A 12,558-nucleotide genomic window follows, 5' to 3' on the forward strand; every position below is an offset into this window, starting at 1 on the left:
TTGACTTGCAGAGGAGGTTAATACTACCACTAGGGAGAGAACTAAAACATGCAGGATGCTGACCCTCAAGGACCGACTTTGGGCACCCCTGCCTTAGACAATGGTTTCTTCTGAATCACATATGATCAAATATGTAAATTATGCGATGATGTCATCTAGCGATTTTTAAGACAGCCAGTAGCTGATTTCCTTGCTGAGGAGTTAGCATCAGTGGTTGGTATGGCAGTACAATGACAAAACGACAACGAAAGAAAGGATTGCCAAAGCCTCTTCCTTTTAAAAAGAACATGATGGCAAAGTTCCATCCAAAAGAATCATTATCCATCTTCTGCATAATGTTCCTTGGACAGATGAGACAAAAGTAAAGATGCTTAAGCCAAAAGACATAATACAAAACTTAGCATATTGGCAAAAAAAACAACATTTAGAAACATTTAAGCGTTGTGGTGAAAGGGTGACGGGCTTGCTTTACTGCTGCAGGTTAGGAGGCCCACAAACTTTTCTGAGTACCGAAGCATTTGAGGGTATAAAATTTAAATGTAGCTCACTCTATATGAGTGATCATTATATGAGCCAGTTGCCACAGTCAAATTGTGGCTGAAGTTGGACCATGCAACAAAACAAAGATCCCAAACATTGAGGAAAATCTATAATGGGACAGCACAAAAAACAACACTAAAAAAACTGAATGAAGAAATAGTCCAGTCAAATTCCATAGTGAAATGCTATTTTGGGACTTTAAGAGAGCTGTACATGAACAAATCTACTTTCCATTATGGTTTTTACTAATGAGAACAGTGTGGAACTGACTTTGTACTCTTGAGGTTAGGTGTAAAAAACATTATCATGCTCTTTTTTATCATCTGAGATGTGAAACTTTGCAAGTGAAAGAGGTTGTACTATTTTTGATTTTTCCATTGATTGTAATAGATAAGAAACATAGGATGGACACTATAATCAGGTATTAGCTATGAATCCCTATTTGCCCTCTGTGATTGATATTTCTGCATGTTATACTAAATAGGACAGAGTCTCTCCAACCAGATGATACCATAGCCTAAAAATCACACATCCACTCACATAGTGTTGCAACATAGTATCATTTTACCTCAAAATCTTAAACAACAGAGCAGCTGTTCAATTATTTGTTACGAGACGTATTGTTTGTCAAGATTTTAAATGTTTCAAGCAAACACTTAAAAGAAAAAGTAACAAAGATTTTCCTGCTGACTCTGTAAGCAGATACATTAAATCCCTTCAGGCATTCTATGTTGATTTTACAGCCTACTTAAAGCTATCTATCAGCGTGCCCTTTAGGTTAAACTCATTTGCCTGTTCTTTCATTGGTAAATAAACTGACTGATTCTCTAATGGCAGAAGGCAGTTTAAAGACCAAAGCAGCCAACCCCTCCCTTACTGTGCTCAACACTGACCCAAATGTTTCTTTTTGCATCTTCTTTACCTGTCTTAAATCCTAAGTACATATCTCAGACACTCTTCAAACTTTACTCCATTTGACTACGATCTAAAAAACATGTCATTATCATGTTACCGCCGGTTAAGAAAAGTCTTTGAAACGTGACACAATGAAACGGAACTGTCGAAAGGAAGAGAGATGCTTTCACCGCAAAGTGGAAACAAAGATAAGGAGGGCAGCAGCCTAGAAATGCAATAAACCTGCGCAATTAACGGGTACAAAAGATGTTTCCTGTAAAAAGTTTATCTGCACATCAAATGACGGAAGCCCAGTACATAAATCTAACGTTTTCACAACAGGACTTCTCTGGATAAGACTTAGGAAGATGCCAAATATGTCAAAACTTCAAAGAAACGTCGCGAGAGCTCCAGGCTGGCGGCCGAAAAAAAAAAAAAAAACACACACAACAATTTGGCTCATAATAATAAGTTCGACGAAAAGCTCTGCAAGGCAAAAAATATTTACATTTCTAAGAGCTGCTTTACCGAATGAATTTCCTCTTATCGATGGTTTGTGTCCTCCCTCCGACGAAGCTGCTGTCTCTCTGCTCCGCGGTCCGTCCCACCGCGAGCCTGCCGAGGCACGCGCCCCCTTTTATCAGGTTCCATTTGTCCCATTCGCGCTCGTTCCCCTTCACGACTCCACGAGCACATCGATTGGCTTTAACCGCGACCACGTAAATCCTCCCAAACCCCTTTTACCAATGGCTTGTCATCGCGCGCGCGCCCCGTGCGGCCGCTCTCCCACTTCCACTCCAGCCTGATTCTATTAGATTTCCACCCAGAAGGGAATGAATCTGTCTGTTTGAAAGCAACAGCCCTCTGGCCCTTTGTCTGGAAACCTTCCTGATAGTCATAGTTTACGGTCTATACACGGTACTAACGATTTTAGATTTTTCTTACCTTACCTCAAGAATAAATAACTATGCCAGTGACTTTATTGTATCAAAATCTAATAGAATATTTCATTTTTATTCATGACAATTTTAAAGGAAATTATGCTGCGATAGTTAAAAAAAAAAAAGAAGAAAAAGACACTTGTAGGGATCATTTTAAAAATGCACAGAGCCATTCAATGCTGTGTGTGTGTGTGTGTGTGTGTGTGTGTGTGTGTGTGTGTGTGTGTGTGTGTGTGTGTGTTATTCTTACCTCTCATCTTTGCCAAATGTGGCAGATAGGTATAAACTCCCACAGATGAACCTCACCAAGCACAATCAAGAGGAGCTCAAGATGAGTGGGTTCCCCTGAGGAAGACTGGCCTGACAATTCCATCTCAGTGAGTGGGAAACTTGTTTTGGTCATTGTCTCATTCGTTCCTGGATCTCTGCGTCCTGTCTCCTCGCTGTCCAGTCTCATTCGAAAACTAATCTCCAAGCTCCTTCTGCTCAGTCTCTTCACCTCCAATATGCCATACTCCCCCGCCTATCCACCCTCCAACAATCTTTCATCTATTCCTCCTCCATCTGGAAGGGAAGACAAAAGGGGAAAAAAACATGACAAAAAAAACCCCACCACTTACCACCACCAGTCAACCTTAACCTCTGTGGATAGACTCACCTCCTCTCAGGAAACTCCGTCCACCTATAAGAACCTCTTCTCCTCCGTTGTCTTGTCTGCTTCATAACACTCACCTATCATCTTCAGTGACATCCTGAAACTTTCCTTTGATAGAAGAACATCTGCTCCAACCACATATTTCAACAAACTGTCTAAACCGTTCTGCTGTTTCAATAGTTGTTGGTGTTGGGGTCAGTTGAAGCCTCAACATGAATCCTCAAATCCAGACCTCAAGGGCCAGTGTCCTGTAACTTTCACATGGTCCAATTACCCTCAATCAATTGGCTTATCTTATCAGTGCAGTCAAGTTCTTGAGAGTCTTGTTAATGACCTGATTATCTGAACCAGGTGTGTCAAAGCAGGGGCACATCTAAAACTTGCCGGACCCTGGCCCTGAGAGCCCTGATCATAAAAACAAAGAAATCACACACACACAAAAAACAAAAAAAATCAAAAGAGAAGCTGTATATGAAAAACTATTACCACAATTCAACTCCATAACTTTTGGAACTCTCTTTTTTTTCAGCATTAAGTTGACGTGATCATTTCCGTCACATCATTGAGCAGGAATGATGGTCCGCACCTTTTTATACATTTCAAACCCTCACCTGGCAGACAGGTGGTCTCGTAATTGATTGTAGAACAAGGAGCTTAGTCTGTACAGTGACAGCCACACAAACCCAAATCGTCAAACCACCACCAAGCTTTAGAGGTGTTAACGATGATGTGTTTGACTTTTGTCAAAGGTTATGAAACATCTCTTCTGTCCAAAGGCCATTGTTCCACAACTAATATTTGTTCAGTCTTTTTCTGCTTGTACTGTCATGAACTTCAAAGTTTATGTTATATGCGGCCATTACACCAAGGAGTTGCAACTTCTTTGAGCATTCCACAAAGTGACCTTTGAATAAACTTTGTGGGATCTGCTTGAAAATGACCTAATAAACATTCTCAGACTGACAGACAGTTTCCCATTTGGCAATGTATCAACACAGATCTTTATACACCAGATAACTAACTTGGCAAAACTCCTGACTCGATCATGGTAGACAGTACATACTTTATGATGAGCCATTGCTGAATCTATGGAAGCAGTACTTTCTTCTATACGTTCTACACACAGTTTCCAAATTTAGCTTCATCTTTGTCCAACACATAACAGTAGAGAACTATTGTGTGTTTTTATACCTTGGAGATCAGATTTAAATCATTTCAGGATCTGGTAAATATCATTTTGTTACAGAAAGTACGACTGGGTACTTTCTGTTTTTCAAAGCCTGTTTCTACACCGGCTAAGGTGTTCAAAAACTCCAGCAGCAGTGAGATATAATTTACAGTCTCACCTAACTTCTGCTGCGCCACATTCAAGGCCTCATTCAGGCGTGTTTTGGAGTCATTTTGATGCCTTGGTTGTTGCTAGGCAACAGCTGTCCTGAAAAAAAAACGATGAATGGATGTCCCTGGGTATTTCTTTTTCATTTTTCTTTTCTCCTGTGTCCTTTTCACACTTTCTGAATAGAAATTCAATCTGTCATATATTTTTTAAAGTCTCTCTTTGCGGGTTCCTTTTATCCCTCTGGGATCTTTGTGTTGTACATCTGAAAACAACTTATACAAGCTTCTATCTCACTGATGAAAACATTTAAGTTGTTCTTCCGATATCAACTTAACCAACTTTGTTTCTTAAGCAAAACGATTTTCTTAAACTGTGGTGATATAAAGGACTTTATCTGCTTCTAAATGACAAAAAAAAAAAAAACCTGATGAGGAGATGCTTGGAGATTATTACAGGAACTACGGTAGCCCACTGGCATTTGTCCTCCCGGCTCCACTTGGCTGTGTTAATTGGACATATGTCCCACCATCTCTATGACGACAACAGGAAATTTAAGAGCCTACACCCTCCTTTGTCTCACATAGTACATGCTTTCTTTAGATATTTATCTCCTCCGAAGGCTATTTTTCCACCCAGAAATATTATATATTAAAGTATCCAGGATGATGATAACACCATTCCCGCTGTGCCCAATCCTTTGCAAAATGTAATTACAGGAGGCAACAGGCAGAACAGATGTCATTCATGCAAGCACTAATTTATCCACAGACTGTGGGTCTCCTTTTGTTTGTGGATAAAAAACCAAAAACTCCGTCCTCCATGGTGGTAAAGGTTTGTTGTTTTCTAACACACATCACCAGAGGACGTAATTAAACCACTCAAGTTGTTCACAGCTTGATTTCCATCAAGTTCTCTTTAACCCCGTCTACAATAATGTTGGCTTTTATTGTTCTTTTGTTTGGCGGTTTGTACGCAGAGGTTGCCGATCTGTATTTGAATTGAATGCTGCTGAGTTGGGGGGTTTTTTTTACATGTTGCTTTCTGAATATTTCAAAGCCGTGTAAATTATTTAGCATATGTTCATACCAGCACTTGTCTGACAGGCACAGCTTCTCATTACAAAATTCAAGTCAGACGGATTTCCTCCAAACTCCTTTTCTTCACCTCAGTTCACTTGCAAGAGAGGCACTTACTGAGCGCTAGTCTTTTTGCTGTAGCAACAGTAACTTATTTTAGTTATGAAAATATGCAATAAGACAAAAACTGTGATCCTTTTGTCAACTCTTCTTCCGGCAGCTCCCATTCACTCCGCTTCAACGGCTGCGGGCCTACCGATACGCTTAGCGCCATCCGGCTGGCACACTCGGTCGAATTCAGGTTGCCGTGGAGTCAGTAGAAAACAAAAACAAAGCAGTCTCTTACCTTTACCTACCTGTAAGTGTAAATATCCCCTCCCCTTATCCAAGTAAACAGATGTTAGCGATTAGATGTTAGCTTCTTTTGTCGAAGCCTACCCTGCCACGTTCCATGCATCCGCGGGTCAGCTGCCCATAGAGAGGCTTAACCTCCATAAAAAGACATTCTGGAATGAAAAAGCAAAAATGAAGAGACGAAAAGAGAAATTAGATGGTGATTTAAATGACCACTAACTAACTGGTTGGAATGTAACCAACCAGTTGATTTACCATACCTCAGTTTTGGCAGGCCCAGGTGAAAGCAACACTCATCAGTGTGGAAGTCGCCACTGAGGAAAGAAGATCTCGTCGTCGTTTTTGAATTTCACTGAAGCCGGAGGAGGCACAAACGCAGCAAGAAGCTTCTAGAAAGATAACTACACTTTCTATGGAGGAATGACTGCTATTCCTTCGGCTTGCTTCTTGGAGCGAAACGGATATTACAGAAAAGTTGTTGTGTTTTAAGAGTCCAATTCTGTTTGTGACGGAACAAAACGAATTAGAAAATGTTAGCCGTCTACTAGGAATCTAATGGTCAAAGTAAGGCTCTAATAACAGAAATCCATTATGAAAGTTAGCCATATTAATCACGGTAAATCCTAATAATTTGCCAAAATCTATTTAAAATGTCAACTCTAATCAATTTGTCTGCTTTAAGGTCACTGCGGAGCTGTGTAATATCAGCTGCTCCAAGTAGAACAAAATAAATTATCGTTTCGCGACAGAAATCTTCTCCTCCTATATAGTTATGATGAATGAATGATTTATTGAATCATCCAACATGTAGTAAACCAGAGTGTTTTTCTCAAAGTTCAAGACATTTTTTTAAAGAAGTTATTTTCAAATTATCTTGTAGGGAAAAAAAGGAACGTGTTTGGGCGCACTCTTACATCCTCAGGTGAGCAAAAGAAAAAAATGAGATTATCTGCCTTGTAGGAAGCTAATTGACATCTGCTGTAATGTTTTTAAAGTGGGTTTATTCTGTAGAAAAGTCAACTTTGGGCTTTCATTTTAGAGAAAAATCATTGTTTTATTTTGATATAAATAATTGTAAAAACATGCATTTTCCATTTATTTATATCAAGAGTAAAAAAAAAAAGATTAACTGTGTGATTGAAAGTCCTTAAAGAGACACTGGAAAAGTTAAGTACGTGGGTCACAAAACCTCTAATCAGTGCAACTCTGCAAAAATGTAGTCTGGTTTTCCCAATTCCTAAAGCATAAGCACCTGAAAAAAAAAGGAAATAAAAAATAAGAGTCTGCACACTTACAACACAAAGTTTTATTAAATGTTAGAGAACATGATTGGAGCTCGTAAAATAACCTCAATGTTCTCCTTAGTGTGTAAGGAAGTTACTACATAAAGAATAGAAATTCTACCAGGAGACAAAGTGTCAGTTTTACCAAAATATATTATCTTACCCCCAGATGTGAAGCTAATGCTAAAGAAACAGAATATGATATAGAACAATAACTACAGTTTTCAATGAGAGGGGCAACACAGTCTTACTCCCATCAACAACGACAAACAGAATATGAGGCTGTAATATTGATTCAAGAGAAAGCAAGTCAAACATCAGTGATTTCTTTGCTAATTAAACACACATCACATAAGGCAGACGGTTATGGATAAGTTCAGTGTGGAGAAGTGCACTTGGCTTCAAAGCGTACGTCAGCAGAATGAGCTACTCAAATTGCGCAAAAAAAAACATTAAAAAAGAATTACTAACCATGATCATTAGTGTCTGTTTTTTTCGTTCGTGAAATGAATCAGGAAACTTTCTCTGGATTGGACAACATACATCAATTTTTTTTAATTTTTTTCTTCTGTTGCAGTCGGAAGTGATCTTTGGTGAAGACGTAAACAATTGCGACAGGAAGAGAAAGAACCAAAAAACAAAAAAGTCTTGAGGAAAAAAAAAATAAATACAAAGAGAAGTAAGGAAACGCCTCAGGCCTGCATCCTGCCGTCGTTTAACACCTTCCGACTTTTAAAAGCGAACAGCGCTTGTGTAACGCAAGCCATGATTCAGAACAGACAGTAAGCTTCGCATTATGAATTACAACCTTTTTTCCTTTTTGGACCCCATTCAAAATGACTGGGATCCAAAAATAATAATAAACTGAGGCACGGTGATGAGGATGGTAGCTTCGATAAGAGGCCACTTTGGGAGTTTAAGCTAAGGCAAGCTAAACCACCTGGGATATAATGGATAGAGTTGGTGGTTATAGGGGCTGGAGGCCTCAGAGTCCCTACGGTCCCACACACTTAAGGCACATTCATAAGCATAAAAAGTACTGCCTACTAAATCTAAACCCCCCGATCCCCCGAATGAAAAAAATAAAATCATCTTGGTGAAGGTTTTGTTCTTTCTACACCCTCCCGATTCAGCGCAGAACAAACGCGCCCCTCGATCTGCCATCGCTTCATCTCGCTATCCAACTACCCGCCCCGTCTGCCCGAGCGCTTTCCACGCGCTCTACCACTGCTCCCAGCTGAACTCGTCCCCGCCTCCGAAGATGACGAAGAAGCCGAGGATGGTGAGGAAGATGACGGCGTTTCCCGTCATCACCAGGCCGCAGGCGCCCCACTGGATCTGTAAGAGAGCAGACTGGGCCGTAAGCAGGCGACACGGCGCCGCGGTGGTCGGAAAAACTTGCTTGCTTGAAGGGTTTTTCCAACCTCCAGAGAACTTGCTTGGTCGGCCCGCAGGGGGCGCTGGGAAAATGCTTTGGCGTTAGGGAAAATGTTAAAAGTTGAAATTTGGAAAATATGACTAATTATTATAGTGAAGTAAAATTAAGAAAATAGTAAAAACTAATTTTGAGAAAACATTTTTGTTGGATGAAATAAACAAAACAAGTAATTAATGGGAAAAAATGCAACTGGAGCCATATTATGTGTTTAGAAAAAGATCTAAAACATATAGAAATTATAGATATATTTATTTTTGTGTTGATGAATCTATTTATTAGCCTTTCAAACTGATGTGAAATTCTTTTTTTTTTTTTGACACAAAAGCAGTTTACATTCTCACTCAGCGTCTTCTCCGCTGCTCATACTTCAGAAAAAAAACGTGTTCAACGATGCTTGATCCTTCACTCGTGACTCATTAGCACGTTGACAGGCAGTGGTTACAGTAACCCCTGACCCCTGACCCCTGTCTCTCACTATAACATGCCGTTATTGCACTTTCAACTAAAGTTACTCCTAGACCCATCTCTGCCATCACTATTACATAAAAAAACCTATTTATTCTTTTCTCTCCTTTTTTGCTTGCATTTTGCCATGTTCCAATCACAAACTTTTATCTATTTTATAGGAACATTTTACTATGAAAAAAAATTTCAGAAAAAAAATGAATAAATAAATAAAATTCTCAAAATGTTTTGCCTCAAGAGAATGTCGCCACAATATGCATCAGATCACAAATTTCATTGGTTTTCTGACTTAAAACTTCATTGAAGCAATTCATCTTTGTGCGTATTCACATTTTACTTATTTTATTTTTAACACTGATTTAATTGTTTGCCATAAACAAAATAAAAAGAAATTTCCGCATATCCAGCCCAAGCAGTCTAACGGCTGTGAATACTTTGGAAAGGCTCCGGACACATAAACGTAGGAGCAAAGAGAACTCACCGTACTGTTTCGGGCCAAGACAACGGGGAGCCCAAAAGACGACACCACGATCCCCGTCGTTAAAAAGTAGGCCAGCTCCCTGCATGCGTTGCTGGAGGAGTCATCGTCACTCAGGCGTCTGGATATGAAGGTTGGGATGGGACTCAACACGTAGAAAATCAGCACAAAAAGCGGCCAGTATACCCTGTGAGAAATGGAAGGAGGGGGCGTGGGGGACAGATCAAACACCAAAGTATTTCCTCTGTGATGAGAAAACATCCCAGTTTGGGGCTCAGAGACAACGACTGGTAACTACATGTGATCCGTCAGGTCAGTCGTCCCGTACCGAATGCTAGAGGAGCAGACTGTCTAAAACCAAGTCGGCGTTACGTATTTTTTTCAAGAAGGTGTTGGAGAGACCGAAGCAAAACACAGATGAGTTCAGAAAGTGCAGAGCTCAGGCCCATCCGTCATCTAGTTTCTTATTTTTGATTTGCGAGAGGGCTGCAAAAAAAAAAAACCCCAACAACGTAGGTTTCAGTTTGAGCTGAGAAGGATTTATTTTTCAAAGCATCTAAGAAGATATTACAAAAGATGGCCAGCAGATTGCCCTTCTGTTATTTGAATGTGTTTGGACAGTAAAAATATACTCTGCAGCAGTATATTAGTCAGTTATAAATGTATTTTTGGAAAAAATAAATCTATTCATTTGTTATTTTGGGACACGGTTAAGGGCGAAAAAACAAAAAGCTACATCTGTCATAATGCTAGCCTGCAGAGCTAAGCTTAGCACTTCTGGAAAAGTCTTTAGATTTTCCTTCTAATCAAAGTAAGTGATGCGTTTTGAACTACTTTTTTTTTTTTAATTCTTCCAACACAACTAAAAGTATTTTTTAAACTGAAATTAGACCTAAAAATGTCTAAATCAGTTATAAGTTTCTGAGCTAAATTTGATAGACATTTGGTTTGAAAGTGATTTAATTGAGCTGCTATTTCTTTTACTACTTTCTACTTCTACTTAAGTGAAAATATGGTGAAGTCCCACTGCGCTGACCTGAGAACAACTTTCAGATAATCTACCCACCTCTGACGCTCAGTCGGCTTTTGAATTCCTTTCAGGAAATTAAAATTCTTGCTGCATTTTTTTTTTCATGCCAACAACCTTGACAATATTCACAGATCAACCAGTTGTCAGTGCGCAACCTGCATAATTCTGGTTGTTGAACAGCATTTTAGATTTCAATGCATCTTTCCATCTATTTTGTAACTTTCTGCACACTGATGTCATGACTGGAACTTGACAAATGAAATGAGTTCCTAGTGTCAGAATCAGCTTTTCACACAAACAAGGAAGTTGACTTTGATTCCGCTTTGCTTCCAACAAAGACATTTAAAAAATAAATATGCTTTTGGCAGAGAGACGCTGGAGTAGGGGATAAGATCTTCATCCATTATAATCGATGGAAGAAATGCTTTGATCTTCCTCCTCTTCGGGTACATAAATAATTTGTGCTCAGGGCGTCCAAAAGGTTGGCACCGGCCCTGTTGCTAGCAAAACTTTTTTGTCAAATGCTGTAAACTGGCTTGTAATTTTTTTTTTTTTTGGCAACAAATAATCGTTTGGGGTTTTCTTGTCACAGCTGAACATTAAATATTCCAGAATGTCCAATTTTGAAATGCTGTGCTCCGCCTACATTTTAGCATAGGTATCATTTAGAAGTCATTTCTAGGTTTTTGTTAGGATGTTTTAATTGAAATAATTTTTTTCTGAAGATACTTAGCCTAACAATTTATAGGACACGCCGATTTGTTAGTGTGCAAATGTAAAAATGCAGTGCAGCGTGGTGAGCTGTCCGAACATACCCGTACTGCTCCAGTGCGCAGCCCAGAAGAAGAAATGTCAGTCCGATGGCGCCGCTGAATGAGAGACCAACCAGAGCTAAAAGGAGATGTCAGAAATTTAATCACTTGGCGGCAATAAATGAGCAGCAATAAATGAAAACGAAAGTGCAACGCGCAAGGCTAAATCTTTCCTTAGCTACGGACTCGCTACAATATTTGTTCTAAGTTTTGTTTTGCACTCCCAGGCTAAGGCAGCACAAAAACCAGTAAGCAGTTTACAAAGTCTATATATTTTCTATGTGATAATAAATATCCTGTAAAACGTCACACCGTCTACTGTCAGTGAAAATGATTCATGAAGGGTTGGAAACAAAAGCTAACAAAAGTTTCTGAAGTAGGTCGTCAAAACTTATCAAAAACCCAAACTGTCAACCCCTGAACCTGTCCGGAAATGTTTCAGCACTGTACCTTTAATCCCAGCCATTGTTATAAATCTGTTAAATGCTCCCTGTAAGATTTTTATTCTCTTCTTTGAATGTTGTTTATGATCCGAGGCGTCTTGTCTTGCTGGACGAACTTCCTGCTTCCTCCATCTGGGTTTCCTGAGGCTACGTCACATGACTGTCTTAAAGCGACAGTACCATGTTGGTACCCAGCCACCGTGGTAAACATAGTATGACACAATGTCCGTCTGTCTGGATTTACAGCTGTCCCAGACTGTACAAATGTCGATTTTTAAAATAATTTTACATTATTTTTTAAAATAATATTTTTTTTAATATGAAAAGATAATTTTACAAATAATTTTTTAAAATTCAAAAATAATAATACAAAAAAAATCTATAAATAAAATGCTGGAGCTTTTGCACAGAGGCTTACAGTTCTTTTAAATCTCACCTTAAATACAGTCACATCTAAATAATATTGTATTTTGTTTAAGTTTCTGTTGTTTAAATATTCAAGTATGTCTTAAATGAGACAAAATTTGACAAAAAAGTGTTGGGAACAAAGAATTGTCAGTTGGGGAATATGTAAGTGATTTATAGTTTTTAGGTGTTTTTTTGTTTGTTTTTTTAGATATGTTTCATATATTCCCAAAGGGATTGAAGGAATTAATCAGATTCATTTAATTGTGATACATCAATTGTTAATAATTATTGTACCCCAGATAATTCTTAATAATTGACTGGGGAACAAACTCAAAAAAGATCATTTTTGTTATATTGACTTGGTGCACCACATCATTATATTTATTTTGCATTTAAAACAAT

At 38.8% G+C, this 12,558-nt stretch overlaps 2 protein-coding genes across 4 annotated transcripts in view; both read right to left on the reverse strand.

The window, feature by feature from the left end:
- The window catches only part of LOC102226342 (cAMP-specific 3',5'-cyclic phosphodiesterase 4B-like), a 67,045-nt gene extending 64,401 nt beyond the window's left edge, over positions 1-2,644 (reverse strand). Inside the window, exon 1 of one of the 3 annotated variants that reach the window (XM_023335537.1) lies at positions 2,626-2,644. The gene's annotated coding sequence lies outside the window, so the exon portion shown is untranslated. Of the gene's footprint in view, positions 1-1,942; positions 2,132-2,625 lie in introns of those variants that run through there. The other 2 variants (XM_023335536.1, XM_023335538.1) reach the window with 2 other exon arrangements.
- Positions 2,645-7,085: 4,441 nt separating this feature from the next.
- On the reverse strand, positions 7,086-11,896 carry leprot. The gene is made up of 4 exons (XM_005812652.3): positions 11,756-11,896; positions 11,309-11,384; positions 9,467-9,650; positions 7,086-8,420 (listed from the first exon to the last, which is right to left on the reverse strand). Exons 1-4 carry the CDS (start codon positions 11,769-11,771, stop codon positions 8,304-8,306), a joined length of 393 nt encoding a protein of 130 aa, XP_005812709.1. The 5' UTR covers positions 11,772-11,896; the 3' UTR covers positions 7,086-8,303.
- Between the last annotated feature and the right edge of the window lie 662 nt (positions 11,897-12,558).

This window comes from Xiphophorus maculatus, chromosome 6 (assembly GCF_002775205.1).
Source record: "Xiphophorus maculatus strain JP 163 A chromosome 6, X_maculatus-5.0-male, whole genome shotgun sequence".
Taxonomy (NCBI): Eukaryota; Metazoa; Chordata; class Actinopteri; order Cyprinodontiformes; family Poeciliidae; genus Xiphophorus; species Xiphophorus maculatus.

Bases quoted from the DNA above. Each gene is read 5' to 3' on its own strand.
- leprot (XM_005812652.3), bottom strand. The intron at 9,651-11,308 runs GTATGTTCGGAC...CATTTCTCACAG, and splicing joins TGCGCACTGGAGCAGTACGG to GGTATACTGGCCGCTTTTTG. The intron at 8,421-9,466 runs GTGAGTTCTCTT...GCTCTCTTACAG, and splicing joins TCTTGGCCCGAAACAGTACG to ATCCAGTGGGGCGCCTGCGG.